At 38.6% G+C, this 23537-nt stretch overlaps 1 protein-coding gene across 3 annotated transcripts in view; it reads left to right on the top strand.

Annotated features, from left to right (window-relative positions):
- The first annotated feature begins 376 nt into the window (after window positions 1-376).
- DMXL2 (Dmx like 2) overlaps window positions 377-23537 on the top strand; it is a 47510-nt gene continuing 24349 nt past the window's right edge. For all 3 annotated transcript variants that reach the window (XM_082290972.1, XM_082290971.1, XM_082290973.1), the window contains exons 1-17: window positions 377-477; window positions 8557-8682; window positions 9940-10011; window positions 10688-10766; window positions 11226-11382; window positions 11782-11848; window positions 12586-12761; window positions 13074-13257; window positions 14550-14724; window positions 15507-15740; window positions 15857-16134; window positions 16328-17024; window positions 18688-18809; window positions 19877-19966; window positions 21326-21443; window positions 22197-22316; window positions 22785-23012. In XM_082290972.1, the coding sequence (XP_082147098.1) occupies window positions 391-477; window positions 8557-8682; window positions 9940-10011; window positions 10688-10766; window positions 11226-11382; window positions 11782-11848; window positions 12586-12761; window positions 13074-13257; window positions 14550-14724; window positions 15507-15740; window positions 15857-16134; window positions 16328-17024; window positions 18688-18809; window positions 19877-19966; window positions 21326-21443; window positions 22197-22316; window positions 22785-23012 (3010 nt within the window). In that variant the 5' untranslated portion in view covers window positions 377-390. The remainder of the gene's footprint in view (window positions 478-8556; window positions 8683-9939; window positions 10012-10687; window positions 10767-11225; window positions 11383-11781; window positions 11849-12585; window positions 12762-13073; window positions 13258-14549; window positions 14725-15506; window positions 15741-15856; window positions 16135-16327; window positions 17025-18687; window positions 18810-19876; window positions 19967-21325; window positions 21444-22196; window positions 22317-22784; window positions 23013-23537) is intronic.

Genomic DNA, 23537 nt, shown 5'->3' with positions numbered 1-23537 from the left:
GCCCGCGGCCCGTGAGGGGAGTCCCGCCCGTGAGGGGAGTCCCGCCCGTGAGGGGAGTCCCGCCGGCCCGCCCTGCTCACCGCACCGGCCGCGCTCCGCCGCCGCGGGGGGGCGCTCCCGCCCCCGCTCCTGCCCCCCCCCGGCCCCGCGCGCGCCCGGTACGCCCCCCCCCCCCTCTCCGCGCCCCGCGCGCGGTCGCGCGCACGGCCGGGCCCGCCCCGCCGCTCGCGCAGAGGGCGGTGCCCGCGCGCGCCCCCCACCTGATCCCGGCGCCGCCCGGCGCGTGCGCCGCCTCGCGCGCCCCCCCCCCCCTCGCCCCTCGCGCGCGCGCCCGCGGAGCCATCCGGGTCCCGGTCGCGCGGCGGGGCCGGGGCCGGGGCCGGGGCCGCGATGCATCTGCACCAGGTCCTGACCGGCGCCGTGAACCCCGGCGACAATGGGTACTCCGTGGGCAGCGTGCAGGACACCCCCTTCACGGTAACGGGCGCCGCGGCCCGGGCACGGCGGCCGTAAGGCCCGGGGACAGCGCAGGGAGGGGGCAGCCGGGCGGGCGGGGGGCGCTGCGGGCGGACCCGGGGGATGTGGGGGCATCCGGGGGTCGCCTGCCAGCCCTGGCCGGCGCTCCGTCCTCTGAATGGGCCGGGGAAACCCCTGGGTGTGTGTGTCCTCGGGTTTCGCTGGGTGCTCCTGTCTGTCTTTCCTTAATTTTTTTTTTAAATATATTTGTGTGTGTGTGCGTGTGTATGTCTCATCTGCAAAGCGCACACAGTCACTTGCCCTGGGGTTCTGACGAAGCCTGCCCGCTGTTGATGAGCGTCTGCCTTCCATTACTGAGGTTGATAAAACACAAATTTGTCAAACGCTCCTCTCAAACTGGGAAAGAAACAGAAAGAGATGATAGAGATACACTAAGTGAATTTCAAGGGCCCCGTAGTTTACAAGACAATCTGTTTCTCATTCACAGGCTATACATGTTTATTGTCAATTTCTAATGGCAATTTCACTTCGTTATGTATGCTTGGTATGCTTTGGTTTTAGTGAGTGATCAGCTTCTGCAGTGTTTTCCTGCTGCCGTCTGATCAGTATCTTATTCTTTGGGAATCAGTTTTCTCATTGCATTTTATATTAAAAAGATTATATCCCAGGCACAAACCAATTCCAAGCAAAATGATGCAGAGCATCCTTTTTGGTGTAAGATAAATGTCTGCAGACTCGTGAAACATTTAAAGCTTACAATGGATTCTCATAGACTTATTTCAGTAATGAATGCTGGAGAGTCTTAAGAAATAAAAGGTGCCATGTTTGTCTTTATTTTCCTCATTCTGCTGCTATGCAGCCATACTGCTATTAAGGGGACCTCTGTTACTTTTGATATTTATATAAGAAGTCATTTACACATATTCAGATTCTAATGTGTTTCTTTTTACTATGACAATTTGAAAAGTCAGTCAAATGGTATTATGCAACACAACGTTATGCTAATTCTTTTCATGGTTTCGATAACATCAGTAATGAATGATAACGTATATTGTGGTTTATACAAGAATTTTCCAAGAGCAAAAGTGATGTCTTCCAAAACAATGCAGAATTGCTTGGTAGGATGTTAATTAGGGAACTACATATAACAGACCTCACTGTCTTCTCTGGCTGCTGCATCCAATTTTTTATAATACAGGAAGCAAGAAACTAAAGAGATAAGTATGTTCTAATAAGTATGTCTTCCAGACTTTCATAGCTGTAACTTTCTTCTTTGCTTTTTCTTCATTCTCTGTCCTTGTAGTATTATTTCCTGCCATTTTAGACCTTGATCCTATAGTAAACTGTATGGTTAAGAACTGTTTAGGGTCTTATATCCGGATTCTTAGGGAATTAGTTACCTGTGTGGTTTAGTAGACTCATAGTCTGCCATCGACTGCAGGTGGTTCATTAGTGCCTAACCTCAAATTCTGTCGGTCGACATCACCTGTATGGATGTAGCTTTGTGCCCCCAAACCACTGAGCTGTTTGGAGTCGTAACTTCAGCTCAGATCCTGAGGCAGGTTTTGCAGTTCAGGTGACAGTCTGACTCTGCAGAGCAGAGTCAGCTCTGAAGCTCCAGCGCCTGTCAGGCACTGGCACACAGCACCAGCAGGGCAAGGAAAGAGCAGGAGAGCAAGGGAGATGTGCCCAGCGAGCTGTGAACCCATAGGTGTCTGTGTGAGCCCACAGGGCTGTGGCACAGGAGCTGCTGTTTGTGTGCGCATGTGCCCACTCACGTTTTGGTTGATGTTTGGGCGTTGAAAATGCGTGAGAATAGTTCAAAATTGCTACAACTGATTCATCACAGGCACTTGAAAATACAGCTTCTTTGTGTGCAGAAGTGAATCACTCGTGTTAAAAATACTCCACTTAACAGCAGAATAATGGCTTGGGTACATATATATATATGTACCCACTAGTTAATAGTTTTGGAGATATTTCCCTTTTTTTTGAGGAGGAGTAGGAGAAGAAACTTCCTTTTAAGATGAATGTGCTTTAGATACCTAAGTCCAGAAAAAGACTGAGAATTCTGAGAGAAGAAACACATTTTCTTCTAACGTGATTAGGGACATTGCTATTCTCAGGCCCTTCATTCTTCCTTTCTGTGGTTTGTCCTTGGCTTGTTTGCATGACTCCTTGCTGGGGATAAAGGTAAGCTTTTAATTTCCAAGTCGGTGTAGCTAGAGCTAGGATGATAACACAGTCTGCCTCAACTTTTTTAAAGCTTTGGTAGAAGTCATCTAGTTATTCTGAGAACAAGACAGGGAAAAGAATTTTTCCACTGTTTTTTTCTTTGCCTAATAAAAACAAGTATTAGGAACTGCATAAAACTATACAGATCCAAAGAAATAGAGAGAGTTGCTGTAGGTTGGCTACAAAGGATTTGTCAGTGTTTATTCTGAAATGTGCAGGGTTCTTTCCTCCTCTGCTCCCACATCTGCCTGCTGCAATCCTGACATCTAATCCAGCCTTTCCTAAGGAAGGGGTGAGGCGCAGAGATGTGTGGTAGCAAACTGCCTTGTGGGTGCTGTAGCTGTGTTGTGGCCAGACTGGCAGAGCGGGTGATACACAGGAAAAACTGTTTGGAAGGTGATTAGAAGCAAAATAGCTCCATAATGCTGTCTTGCACCAGACAGTCTCTTCAGCCCCCTTCGTCTGGGCTCTGAAAACAACTCTGCTTAAGCAAAGGGTTGAAATACTGAATGACAGAAGTTCTGGGAATAATTCTGTGTGCCTTTCAGCTTGCTGTTAATTCACGTTCTCATTTTAGCAGATATTGTTAACTGTGTTCCACAAGTGGGTTTACAGAAGGTTCAGAGTTGAGCTTTAAGCAGTGCCTCACAGTACATACCCTGCCTTGACAGAAGAGGTGTCTGTACATCACAGTCTAACTGGCAGCTAATAAGCTTTTAAAGGTAGAAAAGGCGTTTTTCATACCACAGCTGATTTCATTTAGCTTTTGTTCTGAAAGAGCTGGTTAAGCAGCTACAGCAGAATGTAGCTGTTTCTAAGGTTAGTCTGGGTTAAAAAATAAATAGATAAAAATAGCTATGTTGTTTACCTAGAGGCTGGATTGTATAAATATAAAAATTTCAAGTGTCAGACAAACAGGAAATAATATTTACTTCTGCACTAATTGCACAAAACTATAAACATTCTTAATGAAAAATCAGAATGTCAGATTTTAGGGGTATCTTAGAACTTTATTGATGAAAGTGAGAAAAAATTTTTTTTATTTTTGAAAAGGACAAGCTTCTTGACATGTTCCATGCCAATACTGACACTTGGCCTGGAGCTGCGTGTGGTGAATTTCAGAAGCTGTTGCAGATGAGTCTCCCACACCCATGTAAATTTTTTTACCTCATTGAAAACAGCAAAATCTTCTTTCACACAGATGTCCACGAGATACAGCAACTGAGAATAGGTTTTCTCTGCTCTGTAGGGTTCTCCTACTTTTTTACTACTCCATCCTTCTTAAAACACTTATTTGCAAATCCCTCTCCGTTTATTACCATTTACATGTATCTATATGTTCTGCACGTTTTTGTGCAGAATTTGTGTTTAATTGGATTAGAGACACTTAATATCTGAATCCTTACTGAGTTCTTTTATCTCTGTATGTTTAAGCATATTGTAAAGTATTTAATCATGAATTTTTCTCATGTCAATTTAGGAAAGCCTGTTCTACAGGCCACGGGCTAGTAGTAGGTTAGGAGTTGTTTCTCAGTTATTTTGCTAGCTTGCATTAAGGGTATGTAGTTCTAGCAGTACTTGGAAGGAGGAGGGGGAGGAAGTGTAAGTGTTGTGTCCATTGATGAGAGTTTGGAAATGGTTCAGAATTCAGGTGTCTTCATTGCTAAGCAGAAGGGGGAGGAATTTCTGCATCTTATGTTTACTATTCATAGCCACAAACTTAAGGACGAGTGTTGTTTTACTAGAGGAGTCCTTTAAGCCCAGCACAGACTTGAATTCAGGTTTCAGTAGAGATTTTAGTTTATGTTATTTTAGATGGTTACGAAATTATTTTTTTTTAACACCACTGTGGGCTGATTCTGTTTCTTCCACATCATTTACCATCTTGAAATGCCTCTGCATCCCTAATAGTACACACAGGAGCTTGAGGACTTGTGTTTTATTACACTTACGCAAAATTTGTAAAGAGTTGCAGGTTATAGGAAGGCAATAATTTTTTCGGGTTTTTTATACAGAATAAAATATTTGTATAAAGAAAAACCAAGATGAGAATGTGAAGGAATAATTGTTTCCCTGTCTCTTAGTTCCAGAAGCAAACCAGAAAACGAGCAGCTGAAAGAAACAGATGCATGTGCTTTCATATTACCTGAAAACTGAGCATATAGCACAAACTCTTACAGTAGGACACAATGTCCTACTTCTGTGTGCTGCTCCTGCATTCAATTAAAGCTTTGTCATTGTTCATTTCAGTGGTCCCAGATCTTGACAGATAGAGCAGACATTGGCAAACTACAGCTTATTAGTTCCTTATGGATCCTGCAAGTCATCCTTGCATTCTGGTGGTTTTGCAACTCCATTTAATTTTCTCCTTGAAGTTATCAGTGACATTAGAAATGGAGGTTGGCAGATACTCCATGTGGGTGGTTCTTAGTGCACTTGTTTTGTTCAGCCACTGCTCATAATTCTGCTTATTTAAGAGCTCTCTGCTACTCTCATCCATTACAGTACCTCAGTGCCTTATTTTCCATCTTTCCTGTCTGTATGGCTTACCAACTTTCCATTCCTTTTATCAGGCTATGCAGATTGTCAGCCTGCTGCCACCAATATTGTGGCCACTGTTTCTCTGACAGGAGAGACCTGTGGTGGCGTGAATGACCTCATGCAGATGTCAGCTGAATCCTTAAGAAGGAACTACTGATGTTCAATATTATGACATTTCCCTGTTCTTTGTCAGTGTGGGGTGTTTCTGCTGCTTTACCAGCTTAAGGACTGACAGGACAGAAGAAAAGAGAATTTAACAGAAAAGTGTTCTCTTCAAGTATAAACATGTTAATATAATGAAGCCATCAGAAAAGCTGCATGAAAGTAATCAAATTAAAAACTTGTATTTAAGCATATAATGTGAAATATGAAACTATCTTTCAGTACATAAAAGTATATGGACCTTTTTCAAAGGTGCGTTCTAATGAATTGACTTCATAAAATAATTTTAAGATCTAAGGTAAATATACTTTAATATACTTTCAAGAAATAAAGCACATTCTCAGAATAAATGTCTACACTCAGAAAATGACCCCAGAACCAAGAGATAGCAGCACTTGCTCTAAGAACCTCGAGCTGAGGGCTGGTATCCTGCTGCTGGGAATGGGTTCTGCCTAAGCCCCTCAGCGAGGGATCCCCTCTGTTGGCACAGGACACTCAGGTCTGCTGAGTCACTTGTTGGTGCAGCAGTAAACACAGGCAAAGAGTAGGATGGGTACAAGTGACAGTAATAAGATTTCACAAAGGAAAGAGATCTCTGTATCTTGATGTTTCTTTCAGGAAAAAGAGTTTGACTGTAAACCACACTTCTAATTCAGAACCACTTTTTAACTTTGTAAAAATATGCTAAATAGTATAATTGCCTGGAAATTTAATGCTTTGTTGCTGGACAGTGCAGGTAGGGGACAGGAGAGATGAATAAAATGTTTAAAGAGAAAGACACTTAATTCTTTTGGTTCACAGAATAAACAGACATAACCAAGTATAAAATATTTCCTGTTTCATGCATTGTGAGTTGTACACACACATACAAATGGGCATGTTTAAGAACAGTAAGCACAAGGAAACTGAAGTTGAGAAGTCTTTTCTTTTATAATTTCTGAGACACACATACATGTCTCTTGCCAATAAAATTGCAACTAGTGTATGACGTAGTCTGAAATTTGCAACTCAAGTTATCAATACTGACAGTGAATAGGGGATTTGAAAGGTTTAAGTCCTCGTTTTAAGTGGATCAGCACTGTCGGGGTCCCACTGTAACACAGCACCTCTTTTTACTTAGATAATTTAAGTCACGTCTTTTAGTAGGTTTGTATTAGTAGTTATGAGGAAGACTGTTGAAAAGAAGAAGAGTCAATTCTTTTCTGTTTTAATTGCTCACCCTTTGAAGTTCAAGTAGGAGAATCAATTTCTTGTGAATATTAGAATTCTGAATAAATTATTGGAACAAGAGGGTGTGCTTTTGTTTTCCTGTCTATTTCTGGACATTCACATCCTGGTCTCAGTCTTCTTCCTTCCTGCTTGGGAGCCTTTACTGTTTTGTCCAGCATTCAACACAACTGGCGAAGTTTGTTTAGTAAAAAATCCCACTATAAAAATAGGAAAATAACAAAGCAAAAAGAGTTTCTGTTCAGTGCCAGAATTTATTTCAGAATCTCGTCTTTCATTCTCTTACATTCTGGAAATAATCCTATTCAATTTTAATAATAACTTATTCCCTTCCAGACTGGGTCTAATAATCACATAGCCTAGTCATCAAGGAGCTGGGATATTCTATTACACAGATAATCTCCCTCCAACAACCTTTTAGCAATCCTGCTTACATTGTGAATCGCTCCAGTATCAGTTCCTCAGAGCTTCCCAGAACAGCAGTGTGGGTTTGATGTCTCAGACAGCACCGTGTCACTCTATTTTTGTGAGATGACCTTGGAAATCTTTCAGACGATCTGTCTAATCTGCAGTTTTCATTTCTGTGTGTGCAGTTGTATGGTGTGTTAATTTCTGGGGACTGATTTTCTGCTTTGCTGCTCGTATTGCTGTTCCTTTCTGTTTCATGCAGTGATGTACTTTCACTAAATGAAGCCCTTTTTTTTTCAGCCTTTCTCACTTGTTGCTCCTTCCCAGGAGGATTAGACATAGACATAGAAAGTCATGAGGCCTAAACTGTCCATTCTAGTTCCAGTGGTGATCTTGCACCATTATCTTAGTGTGACCACCAAGGGGCACTGGTCATGTAAATCGATACAAATACTCTTAACTCTCATACACTTACAATACAAGTAGCCTTTACACTGATTGATCTCAAAGGAGAGAGCAAGGACTGACTCAGTATTTTGGAAATTCTTGTGAAAAATCCAGTGGACAAGTTAAAATGAAAAGTAATTTTGTACCATGTGGAGGACTTGCACTCTTTGCTTAACTCAGCTGTTACAAAATTTCTGCCTACTGTATTGTAACCAAAGGAAAACTTACTTTAAGGAAAGAGACTTCCAGCTCTAACTGGTTACTGTAAAAGGCTTAGTGGTAGATTGATCCTAGGGAGAGATTTCCACACCTGAATGTGGGAGCTCAGTGGGACAGATAATCTGGAGTGATTAAACTTTTTAGAACAGGTGAAAGGTTGGCAGACAGGTGTATATTTATCCTGCCAGTAAAAAGTGCTGCAAGCTATCCTTGTTCTATAGCTATTTCATAAACAAATTCTTTAGGATATAGTGTGTATTGCACAACAGTATATCCAAGAGAAATCTTTGGTTTACAGTCTTACAGTAATGTGCACTTCTTAACACTCAGAAAAGCCCAGCAATTGCATTCTTATAGAAGAGAATAACTTAACAATCTTTTTAAAAATTAAGAATAATAAAAAAGGCAGGCAGGGAGGCAGGACACACACTTATTTAAGAAACGTACATGGAAGTTCATTAATAAATGCTCCTGGCTTGGCTGCCTTCCTCTAAGAAGCAACCAGAATTGGAGGGGAGAAAAAAAAAAAACAACTAAAATCTAAAATAAACAAAAGAAAAAGTAAATACAGAGCTCAAGTTCTAGATTTAAGTGTGGGGGGTTGCTTGGGTTTTTTACTGTTTCTGTTTGCCGTGGTTTAAACCCCAGTGGAGTTATGGTCTCCTTCACTACTGTGTTTCTGCTTTTTGCTCATTGAATTAGTGAGGAACAAACCCACTGCTTTGTGGCTTCTTGTTTAACTGGGGTAGTCACAGCTTCCCAAACATCGGCAGTGTAACAAGCATTCAGTTCGTTTTTAAAATAAACATTTCAATTTTTTTCTTTTAAAAATTTTTTCAGGCATATGGCTCTGGTTGTGACATTGTCATTCTGGCAAATGACTTTGAATGTGTGCAAATTATTCCCGGTGCTAAACATGGAAACATCCAGGTCAGTTGTGTGGAGTGCTCCCAACGACAAGGCAGGGTAAGGATTTTAATAAATCTGTATAGAATTTTTAAATTTTCAATACTCTAAAATAATGAAATGGCAACATAATACTTAATGGAATGAAAGAGTTAATTTCACAACAGAGATCATGGTTTACTCATCTGGGACTTTCTGAGTAACACCTCTTGTGTTAGTCTTATGTTACTCTAAGAATCCTTTGGGGGAGGGAAGAGTGTAAAGGAAGCAGGAGACATCTTTGTAAGAATGGTTTTTATTCCTTTCCGGGACCTGCAGTAAGAGGTGTCACAAACTGTGGACAGATGCATTAGTTACAGAACAATATCAGAACTGGAATGTTCCAGCTTCAGAGATGGGCCCTACAAGATCACCACAAACCCCTGGGTGGTTCTGCATTCAGGACTCTGAACTCACAGTCTGTTCTTTACTTTGGGATTGGCTGTGTTGTCGCAACCTTCTCTCCCCCTCCCCCTACGGAAGAAATGAGATTTCGTAATAAATGTCATGAAACTTGTGGATCATTTCTATATTGGGGAAACCAGATCCTGAATGGGAAGGACTTAAACAGTTTTTCTTTCAAAAATCTTTAAAGAAAAAGAGGAATTTTAAAGATAGTCAAAAGTACTTATAAGCATATGAGTATTAGGAACAGACCCAGATAAATACCTAATAAAGACTGTTTTGTGTTTAGAGGTTTCTGTGAAATAAGTGGCTGAAAGAAACTAAGGGATTCAATAGCATATGTACTTCAGACTTTCTATTTGCCATTTATCTCTTCTCAAAATGTATTTGAATGTTAAATATAAAATTGCATTTCTTTCTGCTTCCTGTAACTATTATTCAGTGATTTAGTGATACAAAATGGAATCTAGAGACACAGACACTAATAATTAATGCATTAGTTAGCTGTGAAGTACACAGAACATGAGCAGAAGCAGTGAAGGCATCAACTTTCCCTTATGCATTAAGAGTAGTTGCCCTAGAAGGATATACTACATCTGACTGTGTTTGTGCCATTGAATGAGATGTCTGCCCTGCTTAGAGTTAAAATCTGAAAGGTGGGCTTCTTCAGGAGTTTGTTTTTCTCAAATGACCTAAGAAAATATTCCCATAACACAGTTAATTACATTTGTATTGATTTCACTCTTCAAAAACACTGGCACATAGAAGAGGTATGGGAAATTCTTTAGCTGGTTTGGAATACTGAGGAGCACTTACTCCACTGACCTCCTAACCTTACGTTTTGAGTCTTCAACTTTTTTTTTCTTTTCCTAGATTGCAGCATCATATGGAAATGCTGTTTGCATTTTTGAACCGCTTGGTATAAATTCTCATAAAAGAAATTGTGTAAGTATGTGTTTCATAACTGTAATTCCGTTTAGGCTCTTAGAAGAGACAGAAGTCTGTCTGCCAGTTATTTTTATTATGTTATGTCAGCACACAACAGACTGATGGATAAACTATTTCCACCATTCATACTAAAACTGGATGGGTACACTCTTCCACTGCATGAATTGAAGTGTGGACTGCCCTTTTCCTAAGTTCCCAACATCTTGTTCTTGAATCTCATACTGGATTGACATGGTGACGAGTTGGTATTTGTCCTTTGAAGATGCAGTACAGAAACACGACACAGACTTTAGTGCACCCAGACTTGTTTTAACAGCACAGCCATGGCCGAGGACTCGAGCATTAAGGATGTTCTCAAGCAGGTTTCACAATCTTTGTGGCATCTATACTTCCATCCCTTATGTTCCTGTAAATCTGTGATTACAGTAGTACAAAATAATCTACAGATATATATTTGTATGTGGGACAGGGCCAGATCTGGTTTGCAGGGCACCCTGGGATGCATTTACATTTTACAAAACAATCTAAAAGCATGTTAAAACTAGATTTAGCAATCTACCACTGAGTACTTTTGCAACAGGCCTCATAGCAATTTCATATAGAAGGAAATAGCAATACCTTTATATTTGGTTGTTGATGTGAGAATTAATCCTTTACTGTTTTTATGCTACAGCAACTGAAGTGTCAGTGGCTAAAAACTGGGCAATTCTTCCTCAGTTCTATGACCTACAACCTGGCCTGGGATCCTCAAGGTAATGCATCATTTGTGAAGTATTTGTTCAACATTTGTAGTTAGAATGACTTGAACACAAAATATTTTTATTGTAATAAAGTGAGAGCTTGAATATGGAAAATTTAAATTACGTCTTCTCAGGCAGTGTTGCATAAAATGTGAGGCTACAGTTAACATTTGTTAAGATGCTGTGCCACGTGTTTGAGTCTCTTATGTAAGATCTTAGTTTGGGAATCCCAGTGTTGTTAACTGACTTAATTATCACTAATAATCATTTAAATAGAACTTCAGCACAATTAAGGTCAGCAATGTACCTAGACATGGATCTTTATAAGATGACCCTGTCATATTCAAAATGGACTTAAGTTTAGCTTTCAACCTGTTCTGAATAATTCACAACAAAGTATGACAAGAGGCTTGACCTTTCAACATGCCTTCATCATCTTGGTTCCATAGCTCTGTTATCACTCCCTTCCAGGTAACAGGTTACTGACAGCAACAGACTTCCTGCAGCTGTGGGCCCCTCCGTCCGATGACATTCTAGAGGAAGATGAAGATGAGGATGCCAACAATCAGATCAAGGATGATAAAGTTCTCCCGGTTCTAAATGACTGGAAATGTGTCTGGCAGTGCAAGTGAGATAATTTTTGTTTTAAGAGAAATTGCAATGCTACCTCACCTGTATTTTAAAGTATGCTTTTAAATACCATAAAATTCAAACAATGTAAGTTATTCCAAATAAAAAATCCTCACTCCTGTTGGATCTAACCTAGGCTTGCTGTACTTAAACCAATTTTTAATTTTTTTTCATAGAAGTGTGAAAATACTATTTTGTTTCATTGTAGCAAATATTTTTATGCTTCTGCTATTCATAAAGTATGGTTAAAGCAACAACTATAAAATACTTAATCTAATTCTTACTTAATTTTATATTTAATTTAAATAATGAACGCTAACACTGAATCAACTGAATACCGGTGGAATAATATTTTAGAATAAATAGCCCTTACTTAACTTGCTCTTGTATTCTGTAGGACTGCAACATCAGTGCATTTGATGTCATGGTCTCCTGATGGTGAATATTTCGCAACAGCCGGGAAGGTAAGGACAAAAAAAATAATTGAGTTTTTGCAGTATTTTTCATTTGTTTAACAAAAGTGATATGTTTAGTCCTAGACCATACACTCTATTGTAGTCTTAGCAAAGGTAAATTATGATCTTGTGTAATGCTGTATTTTTGTGTAATTCCATGAATTTCAGCAACAAGAAACTGGATTTAGCGACGTACTCTTACTGGATACTTGAATGACAGTGATGCAGACTTGTATATTTTTATGTGTATATATATATATTTGATTTTTTTTTAGATGAAGTATACTTAGATGAATTTTCAGAAGAATATAAACAATTTTTTCTACTTCTGCTCAAAGTAATGAGATCATTATGATAGAACACATACACATTTAAACTGGTATAATATGCACATGTCTGGATAAGTTAGAGAAGGTTTTTATTTAGTGAATTCTGGCTTCAATTACCAGGTCTATTTCAGACTGCAATACTTTTTGTCTAATCACTATTCAAGCTAAATTTTCAATTAATAATTCTCTTTAATGTCACCCTCTCATTTGAACGATTCCCTTTGGTTTACAAATCCCAGTAAGTAAGCATTTTTTGCTTGCACTTACTGTGAGTTAAATGTGAGATGAATTTTAGTTCTGGGCCAAGTTGTCATGAACAATACCAGAACAGCAGTTTCCTTATTATTTGGGATTTTCTTTTAGTTACATTTTTAATTACAGCTACCTAACCCCCTGGTTTTTTGTTGCTTCACCTAGGATGACTGCCTCTTAAAGGTTTGGTATCCTATGACTGGTTGGAAGTCATCTCTTCTGCCCCAGGAGAATGAAGAAAAGAAGTGCTCAGAGGATGTGCAGTTTTCCTTTGTTTATTTGGCGCATCCCCGAGCAGTGACAGGATTTTCCTGGCGGAACATCAGCAAGTACATGCCCAGGTTCGAAAGCTGCCTTTATAAAAAAGCAAGCAAGCCTTTGATCAAGTGGGTTTTTTAACACTCTGCTTAATGTTTTGCCATCAAGAACGTGAGATTTCTCTTCTTATACTTTCAAGAAACGAAGGGTACCAACATCTTCCCATAAACTTCTCTATCACCGAATTTAATAATGATGGTCAGGTTAACCTTCAGTTAGGGGAAAAGCAGAAATTTAGATAAAACAATAACTACTAAATACTTGTACACTCCCCTAATTTCTGCTGTGTCTATACTGAGCTAGCCAGGCAGTAATTTTGCTGTGTCTGCCATCAGGGGGTTGGTCTGTAACGTGTTACTCACATCATGCCTCGATGGCATCTGCCGGCTGTGGGCAGAGACACTGTTACCCGAAGATACTCTCCTGGGGGAGCAGATCTGTGAAACCACCACTTCCAGCATTGGCAGCACCATCTCACAGTCTGGAAAGCAAAAGGACACAATACAGCATGCCCTAGAGGTACAAGTAAATACTTCATTTGTCCAATTTTTTATTTCACGATTCTTAAAACTTTAAGGATATAAAGCTCTAAGAATGTATATTATGTAGGCCCTATATGCATTTCAGAATAGTCTGAATTATTTCATAATTTTGAAGTCTGTTACTAAACACTGAAAAAGTCAGAGACTGTGACTCTGCATCCAAGCACCGTGTTTTTAAAACCCAATTTACTTTTTCTATAGTTAACTGACAGTGATGGGAAGAGAAAATGTTTAATGTGGAATAGTAATGATGGTTTCCTTCTGATTGGGTCTGAAAGTCTGCAACTATAAAGACAATGAAAGGAGTAAATAAATGCTTTTAATTTTTAGTTACTTCTTTTGATAATTTTGTTTCAGTGACAGTCCTATAGTCTTAGGAAGTCTATTAACTTTACAGTAAGAGAAAACCAGTCTGTAGAAGTGGCTGCTCCTGGTCGACCTCAACAGGCAGCTTTTTTCCCTGAGAAGGTGCATACCAAAGATCATCTGCAGCCACAAATACCTACGTGAGAATGTTTCAGCTAAGGCTGTGTGGGATGTGTGAGGGTGCCTGAGATAAAAGAGCAAGAAACATCTGCTCTGCCATTTAGTTGTGTGATTGGTTAGTCTCCTAATCACTGGCTGTGTAGCTGATCCTAAAACTTGTACACAGAAGAAGCATATAAATCTTTGAGTGTTTTTAATAAAAGTCATCCTGCTAGATGACAAAGTGGTGGTCCGTTACCCTCAGTCTCTATGCCATCAGTATAAAACCAAGAAAAGATAAGAAAGCAAAAGAACACCCCATCACTCATTTGTAGACTATTACAATCAGACCAGGTTTTTACTTCTTAAATATCATGGCCATCAACAAATAGGGAGCTTGGGACCAATTACACTTTGGGATGTTAAATCATTTGTGCTCTCTACATGCTCTTGGAAATTTTCAGTCATACAAAAATAATTCATTATAAAATTATACCACAGAAGCTGCTGCTTTTAGATTGTTCTAATCTTGTTCATGAATGTTGTGAAAAATGCTGTGTATTTTTGTGGTGGTGTTGAGTAGATATTAAAGGAACTTTCAGAAGACTGTTAGAAGAACTTTGCTTTTGGACAGATCTGCTGTACATAAGCGTACTACTCTGTGTTGAAATCTATTTAAAATAATCCTTTTGAAATTAGCCTTCATTTCTTTGGTAGAAAGAAGCTTTAGGCTTTGTATAAGCATGACTTTTTACCTTACAGTGGTTTTAGCATTTACTGATTTATTTTTTGTAACTACAACAGACAATTCATCATTTGAAAAATATGAGAAAAGGACAAAGGAGATCTTCAGTTCTTGTTACCCACACAGATGTCCTGCCAGATCAGCAGGGTACTCATGAGGTTCAGCGTCACATTTCCCATCAAGCAAATGCACTTGGTCACTTCCACATAGCAGCAAGCATCAACCCTAATACAGGTGAAATACAACCATTTATTAGACTGCAATCATGTATTTTCACAACATGAAAAGAGTAAAGGTGGCTGAGATGCACATTCTTTGCTTTGCCTAATCGAATAGAGGGAACTTGTAGGAAGTCTGTTAGTTGACATAGAGTTTTTAAGACAAATGAAGCTGAATTTATTCTGAATGCCTTCAGCACCTTTATGAGCAAATTAAATTCATCTTTGCAGATCAGAAGTCAAAAGAAGCATAAATTTCCAGTCTCCTTGGTGTTTGATTCTTGGGTTTGGGGGGGCCATGGTGTGTGATGAATAGAGTAATTGCATCCTACAGAATATGTAGTGATTGAAAAAAAAGCTGGACCACTGGTTTTTTTTGTAGGAAACCAGCTGCATTTTATAGAACAATACAGAACATTTTTAAAGGAAAATTATTAAAGAGCAGTGACGTACTTAACGTAAAGTCTGTACGTGAAAGTCAACACTGCAGTATATGGCACTGAGCAGTTAGAACCATTGAGTTCTAAGAAGAACAGAAGAATAAATTTTCATGTAAATTCATTGACCTTAAATATCTTTGCTGTTTTTATTATAATTTGATGTAAAAACTTGATCTGCATCTTACCTTTTCTAATCTTGCAGGCACAAATTATGTTATACCTAAAATAAGTGAAAGGTGCGTGTACATACATATATGAATAAAAAGATCAGTGGTTAATATATAGCTTAATGTATAGCTGTATATATTTTTATATAGTTCAATATATAGCTTTTTTATTTGTTTAAAAATGCCCACAGATATTCCATCGGTGTTGGCTGGAACAGCTTTTAATACAGATGAAGGAAGTGGAGGCTTCGTTGTCCACTGGCTGAATAATAAAGAATTTCATTTTACGTCCTCTATTGAAGTATTCATGCAGCATCTAAGAAAAATTTCTGAACAACAACTAGAACAAGATTTTGATGTTGAAGCTGAAGAGGAAGAAGAAACGGAAGAAAAAGAGAAAGGCTTACATATGAAGTTAGATCATGGTTAGTAATCTGGGTAGTTCTGATCAGACAGTACTACTAGCAGATTGTGTTTTGAAAGGAAACTGATAGGGAGACCTTTGCAATGGATAAAATGGCACATTGCTTTTCCGTTGCAGATTTGTCTATAGACAGAGAATCAGAGACAGGGACCGGTACAGGCTCTTCAGAACATGAAGATGGAGAGAGAGAGGGAAGCCCCAAAGCATCTCTGCTAGCAGGCCCACGCCTGCCTCTTCCGACAGTTTTGTTAGACCGGAAAATTGACTTGCTCCTAACTGAATGGAACAGGAATCCAGATATGCTTTTTACTATCCACCCTGTTGATGGTACCTTTCTGGTGTGGCATGTGAAGTATTTAGATGAATACACTCCAGGCATCTTTCGACAAGTTCAGGTATGGTTTACTTGAAATGGTTTTATTATTTTTGGTATTAACAAACATTGTGTCCTCTGCTGTAGAGCTGAACATCGGTAGGAATTTCATTTTAAGTACTTCTGTAAAACACCTAGCATTTATTCAGGCTGAAGCTGAGTTCATGTATTCTAAATTTTTTTTTTTTTTTTTTTTTTTTTTTTTTTCTTTTTAGGTTTCATTTTCTTCTAGGATTCCTGTCGCATTTCCATCTGGAGATGCTAGTTCCCTTAGCAAAAATATTATGATGTATGCCTGCCCTGTCTTTGTAAAAGACAACAGCAGTGCTGCACAGCAGAAGACGATGGACTTTCCGGATAAAACTCTAGCAAATAGAGGACCAAGCTTTGCCCAGGACAGTGAAAATGTGAATATAATTTCTCCTGTGGTAATGATGATTTCCAAACATATAGATGGCTCTCTCAATCAGTGGGCAGTTACTTTTGCTGATAAATCAGCTTTCACTACTGTGCTAACTGTATCCCATAAGTTTAGGTACTGTGGACACCGCTTTCACCTCAATGATCTGGCCTGCCATTCTGTTTTACCACTGCTGCTGACATCTTCCCATCACAATGCCCTGTTAACTCCTGAGTCAGACACTTCCTGGGACTCGGACAGGATAAACAGGATGATGGATCCTATGAAACAAAAGAAAGGTTCTGCTAAGCAGCAGCTTAAAAATGCAGCAACCCGTACATTCCATGACCCAAATGCAATCTATAGTGAGCTGATTCTGTGGCGAGTAGACCCCATAGGACCTTTATCCTACACTGGAGGAGTGTCTGAGTTGGCTCGAATTAACTCTCTTCACACCTCTGCTTTCTCTAATGTAGCCTGGCTTCCAACACTAATTCCCAGCTATTGCCTTGGTGAGTATACCTGGCATGTTTCCATACAGACTTAACACTGTGAGTTGTAGAACTAATTTGTTAAAATAAATTACTGTTTTATGTGGAGTATATTTACATTAACTTTTCAAAGATTTCCTTACATTATGCAAATCAAGTATTTTTACTTCATTTGTGGCTAAGCTCCTGCAAAACACTTGCTGTGGTCTGAGTGTGTCTGCAGTCCCTGTGGATGAGCTGACACCCAAGAACTCCTTTGTGTGAGGAAGCACTCCTTGCTCCCACAAGGTGATGCCTTTCCCCAGCGCTTCAGGCAGCTTCCTTGAGTGCTCTCTGCATTGATGTGGTGTTGCAAATGCAGGTGTGCTGATGGCTTAGGGGTGCTAGCCACATGCAGCTGCAGGGCCAGTGGGTTGAACAGAACTAGCATTTGGACCACTTGAACATCAGAATTATTGGGGAAGATTTCCAGCAAAAATTGGCATTAACAGATTCCTTTAACATGCTGGCTAAAAACTGCTTAGAAGATCGAGAAACAATACTGAAATTCTTCAGACCACCAGAGGCTTACAAAAGCCCAGTTGGAACTCAGGATGTTTGTAGATACATAGACTACATTAAGTTTACAGAACTACAGGCAACACTTTTTCAGAGGTCAGACAGTACAAGATCTGATGTGTGATGTCCTTGGCCAATTCTTCAGTTTTTGTTTTTAATTTTAGAGCTTCCCATTGCAGTTAAGAAAACTACTTCTACAATAGTTACTCAATCCAGCCACACAGATACTTATTTTTTAATTATCACAAAGATGTGTTATAGTAGCTGTCATCTTTGGGTACAGTACTGAATGCCATTTGTGCTGTGGGCGTAACATGAAATTTTATACAAATACCAGGTTATAAATACTTAGTATCTTTGATTTAAAGTAAAACAAATCCATTTTCTCTGCTTACATAGTCACATTCTGGGCTGTCTGTATCCCAACAAAGTGTTCTAAACACAAATAATGAGCTGCATTCTTGTAGTTTAGAGGAAAATGTATATCAGAATAGAAAAATCTCGTGTCAAGCCTGCTGTATATACTGTTGAGGAGGAAAAAAAGACACTCTTACAATTTTAAGTATTTTATTCAGAACAGATCTATTTCTCCCTCCACTTTTATATCTGCACTTTTAACTTCAGGGCAGAAGGGAATATTCTTAGAGGTTAATTTTATGCAAAGAGCCTAGAGACAGTACGCAAGGAAGAAAGCTATGGCTGAACAGTTTCCTCTTAGACTCCTGCTCTAAATTGTCTCTGACAACCTCAGAAATCTGGAGTTGGCTCTTCCAAGCAGTGCCCCAGAGGTGAGAGTGAATCAAGCATCACCAGAGTATGGAATGGCAGCGTTCCCTTAGGGGTACTGCAGACTGGGGTTGGCATGTGTGAATCGTGTTGGAATTCAGCATAGATTATTGAACTTTTTTGAGGAGTTTTGGTTACATTCATGAACCAAATTCAGAAAGGGAATTATTTCAAAGTTCAAATGATGGTGTATTAAGGCACACATTTGCTTAGTTTTTTTGCTTCAATGCTTTATGTAAATTATGTTTGAAGCATGTTCTTATACTGAGGATTGTAACAGACTACCTGATGCCATTGAATGCCATTTTTTTCTCCATGATTTTTTTGTGTCTTCTCGTAGGTACCTATTGCAACTCTGCTAGTGCTTGCTTTGTTGCATCAGATGGCAAAAACCTGAGGCTCTATCAAGCTGTTGTAGATGCACGAAAACTTCTGGATGAATTATCTGACCCTGAATCTTCTGTAAGTTTTATGTAGCAATGGTTTGGTTTGAAACTATTAAAATAAAACTAACATAACTCACCTTTTCCGCCTTCCAGTAGTTTGTCTTCCTTTAGTTCTGTGTGATTTTTGTGCAATTCCATGTATGGGATCTTATGCATTAGATCTTGCATAATTGTACGTTTTGCAGCTGTCTGTAAGCATTAGCAGAAAAAATGCAGCTGTTATTACTAAAAGTGTCTGCACTGAACCAAAATTTCCCATACAAGTTTCCCTAACCTGCGGCAGGTGGGAAAAGGAAAAATAGCATTTCTTACTTAGTTTGTCCTCTCAGAAGAGGGGAGTCAAGAGTAAGAGGAAAGGTGAAAGCAGAAGAGCAAGACTGAGGTGTATCCACCTAAGTTACATCTATGTATGAGGAAGGGCAGAGATGGTGGGATATGAGGGAATCAGCTAAGGGACATATTAGCAGTTTTTTTCCAATGACCAATCTTTTCATTCTTTTTATCTTTCATTTCTCTGGCATTGAGAAAAGTAAAGCCTTTGTACTGTTATTGTATAAAGAAACACATCTTCCCTTTTTTCCCATTCTTCTGTTATTTTATAAACCATCCTGCAAGACAGGGCCTGTCAGTGTTCAGATCAGTCTGAGGAATCTGTTCTAGGAGCAATGACTGTGAACATTCCAGCAAAAATCAATAAAGCTTTCAGCTTATATGTCAGCTGTACTGATTTTTTTTCCTACATGTTGTGACAAAACCTGAAGCTTGAAAAAGAAGTGAAACACTATATTGTTTCTCATTGCACAGATACATTGTGTGGTGTTATGCAAGGATAAATCTTTAAATTAGCAATATTTAGATTCCATAAAAACTGGTGTATCATCCCCACGAAGAGCTGCCGACTCACAGCAGTGCACATGGTTTGATAAACACATTATTCAGGAGTGCCAAAGTGACAACTGCAAGAACTCTGTTGCGGTTTGTGCCAACAAGAAAAATTGAAGCATCAGTTTATCATAAGCAACTGCAATTTTCTTCTGTCCAAAGGAAAAATATATTAATTCTACTCATTTTTCTCTGTTTCAGAAACTCATTGGGGAGGTGTTTAATATTGTGAGCCAACAATCTACTGCTCGACCAGGATGCATCATTGAGCTCGATGCAATAACTAACAAAGTAAATAAGTGGTTAACTCTTTAAGGGTATCACATAAAGAAAGGTGTTTAATAACTTTGTTAATTAGCCTAATCTGTTGAAAAGAGGTAAAAGAGGTGACATTTCTCTATGGTGACAATGACTGCCTTGAATTTTTGTGAATATTGAGATACCTTGAGCATTTCACTAAGCCAACTTTCTGTTAGCTGCTAAGAGCTCAAAGCTCATTTTTAGAGTATATCTATGTTTTCTAAGCATAACTCATGATGAAAACAAAACTTTACTAAAGAATGGCTTCCAAGGTATCATAATTTAAAGGGAAATAAATTACAGTCCCTTCAAACCCAACCAAACAAAAATAACATTAAAAGCCCAAACCTAAGAAGTAGATCTAACTAGTAAGAATGATAGCCAGGTACAACTTGAAGGTTTTTGTGCCTGTATTGAAAAAAAAAAATTGTATCTGTTAATTAACACAGCTATACGTTTCAATCAATGAGCAGGTAGGATAATTAAACCTTGTTCTTACTCAATTATTTTTTTCATTCATGTTCCAGTGCTGTTTTCTGTTAGCAGCCTGTGAAAACAGCGAGTTTTACCACTCTTAATTAAAAAACTGTGGGGGTTTGACATGTATAAATGAGTATTTCTCCATTGTCAATAAATTTCTGTGTCTTTTAAGTATCAATAGCATAGAATCTTCAAATTTAAGTTCAGATCTACAAAACATTTTCCTAGAATTTTTATAAATGAGTACAGGGAATAGTGTCTTAACTTGCTTCTCTGGGAAAAAGGTGTTTTGCAGCATGATAGCTTTGCCATCACTGTTATTTGGGGGATGTATTTTTCCTTACCAGCAGGGAAGGATTTCACCATGAGCAGCCTTCTCTGTAGCAAGGTAGAGTTACCACAAAGAAATATGTCGCTGTCAGAAAAGACAGATGTTAAGATATCTGAGAGAAGGAAAATCTGTGATTGTTCCCTTTTTTAGATTTCCCAAGCAATTAACTGCAGACATGTCTTCCCACTGAAGAGGGATCAAAGTCTGACAGTTTTTGCCACTGTCATTTATTCAACACCAAAAAAATAAAAATGAATCAGATACTAATTCATCTGCCAATAACTGCAGCAAAAGTGTTATTACAGAATTTGTCTATCCTGGTAGGCCTCGATGAAATTATTGCAATATACAAATGATGAGTTCTAGAACAGGCTGTTCTTAATATGAAAGAAAAATATTGGGGTTTTCTGATGATAATATTAAACTTAATAAAAGAAAGTGTTCTTCATTGGTAGCTAGATTGCACAGAGGAAATAATTGCATTAGTACCAAATTTTGCTATACTGTTCTGGAAGCATAACGATTGCTCAATGTTTCAGTGTGGCTCAAACACACAGTTGCTTCATGTCTTCCAAGAAGACTTCATTTTGGGATACAAACCACATAAGGAAGATGTGGAAGGGAAGGAAACTGAGATATTTTTCCAGCCATCACAAGGTATAGCATAAACTATAACTAATATGAATTAAATAGGTACCAAAAAATGTTCTGAAGGAATACTAAAATCTATCTGGCATATGGTAATTTACTTTCAAATGTGAATCTGTGGAATTCAGTGAAATGGCTGTTGTGTATTGCTCATATGAATTGTTGCTAAATGGTGTTAAACAAAGACATTCTGGTTGCTTAGAGTGAAACAACTCAAATAACAAAGTGCATTTTTCGAAGTGCTTACGTTATATATCAAAATGTGAACAGAACAGAAGCACATTTTCTGCATCAACAGGTAGTTCCAGGTGATGATGTCACTACGTCTGGCTTTCAGGTTAATGCAATGGAAAGTCACTGGGGAATTCAGTAGTAGACTTGAAACTTCAACAGAAAAAGGAAGAAAGCAGGCAGTTAGAAGAACCTTTATAATCTGGCAAAATAGTTCAAACTGAATGGGAAGGCAAATATCTAATAAATTAGATTTGCCATTAATACTCAGATTTTCTGTAAGTCAGTATCTATTTTGTAGTTCTGTTGTCATGAGCAAACAAAATGTCAATTAAAGCATGCTACTAATGGTACTGTTTCAATATTTTGGTTTATAATCTTAACAATTTATTTTGAAGATGAAAATGGGAGTTTTATTGTCGATAGTTTTTAGAGAATCTTTTGTTATGGAAAAATTATTTAGGTTGAATATAAATTTCATTACCCTATGTGAATATATATGTTAATATGTATAATATATTTAAATTACAGGGTATCGTCCACCACCTTTCTCAGAGAAGTTCTTCCTGGTAGTAATTGAAAAAGATGGTAGTGGCTGTTCTGTCCTTCAAATGTGGCATCTTCATCTCAAATCTGTGCAAGCCTGTTTAGGTGAGTGAGTGATTGTAACTTTCTTAGAGAGACACATTTCTATCATATTACTTAAGATAAAACAAATTTTGGTGGTTTATTACAGAACAAATTGTGTCACCTTTGTCAAGCAGAAGCCTAAAAATCAAGAATCTTCAGAATAATATATGAATGCAGTAGAAGCAGTAAAATTCTTACCAACATTGGTTGCATTCTATACCAATAACAATATAAAAATGTGTTGATAGAGTGAGTAATGTACTTAAGCAGTGGCTTCTTTATTTCAAACTATCAGTATTTCAGAATATTATGGATGTCTTAAATGAATAGTCACAGCATGCAATAAAACTGACACAGCCTGCACACATCATATAATTATTTTCTGTGCAACTTGAGCTCTTGTAAAAACAAATAAATTTGATTATCAGATATTCATGCCTTGCCCTTATAAACAATATTTTAACGCTGTTGTCGAATTTTTTTACATAGCAAAACCAACTGAAGCATCTTTAGTAGATAATAAACTCAGTGTACCTGAGCAGAAGACTGTGGATTCTTCTCCAGATGTATCACCTGGCATAAGTCCCATTCCACGATCTTCATCGATTGCTAACCTTCAGACTGCTAGTAAACTCATTCTGAGCTCCAGACTTGTGTACAGCCAACCCCTGGATCTTCCTGTTGGTGTAGAAGTAGTAAGAGCAACTCCTTCAGCAGGTAACTTTAACATTTTTTTCTATACAGTTGGTCCACTGATTTATTTCCTAGTTTATAGGATTGTATCTCCCCAGACTATAAGATTCTGATTTACTGATACAGGAAACACAGGACTGAAAAGGTGCTTTCAAATCATCAGGCCCATGTCCTATTACTCTTCCATAAATATGTGGAGTCCCCACAGGAAAGCTGTTCCTGAAACTTACTCCTCTAATTGTTGGAAATGTGACTTTTAGTCTTATTTATTAGTGAACAATTTACACCCACTTGCTCATTTGTCAGCATTCCTGTGTTTGGTATAGTGGGATTTTTTACCTGATGCACTTACACCTTCTTCTGATTGTCTTTCTGTCTCTCCTGTTATTTTTTTCCCTTTCCCTCTTAGATTTCCTTTTGGTAGGCTATATAAACCTAATCTTAACTTCTTAATCTCCTCTGATTAGGGCTTTGAATTCCTGTCGTTGTACTAACAGCCCTTCTCTGAATTAGTTCAGTTCCAGTTTATCTTCTTCGACTAGTGACCAG

The sequence above is a fragment of the Coloeus monedula genome, assembly GCF_965178545.1.
Source record: "Coloeus monedula genome assembly, chromosome: 14".
Lineage (NCBI taxonomy): Eukaryota > Metazoa > Chordata > Aves > Passeriformes > Corvidae > Coloeus > Coloeus monedula.
Note: the sequence above shows the minus strand (reverse complement) of the source record. Positions and strands in the feature narration are given on the sequence as shown.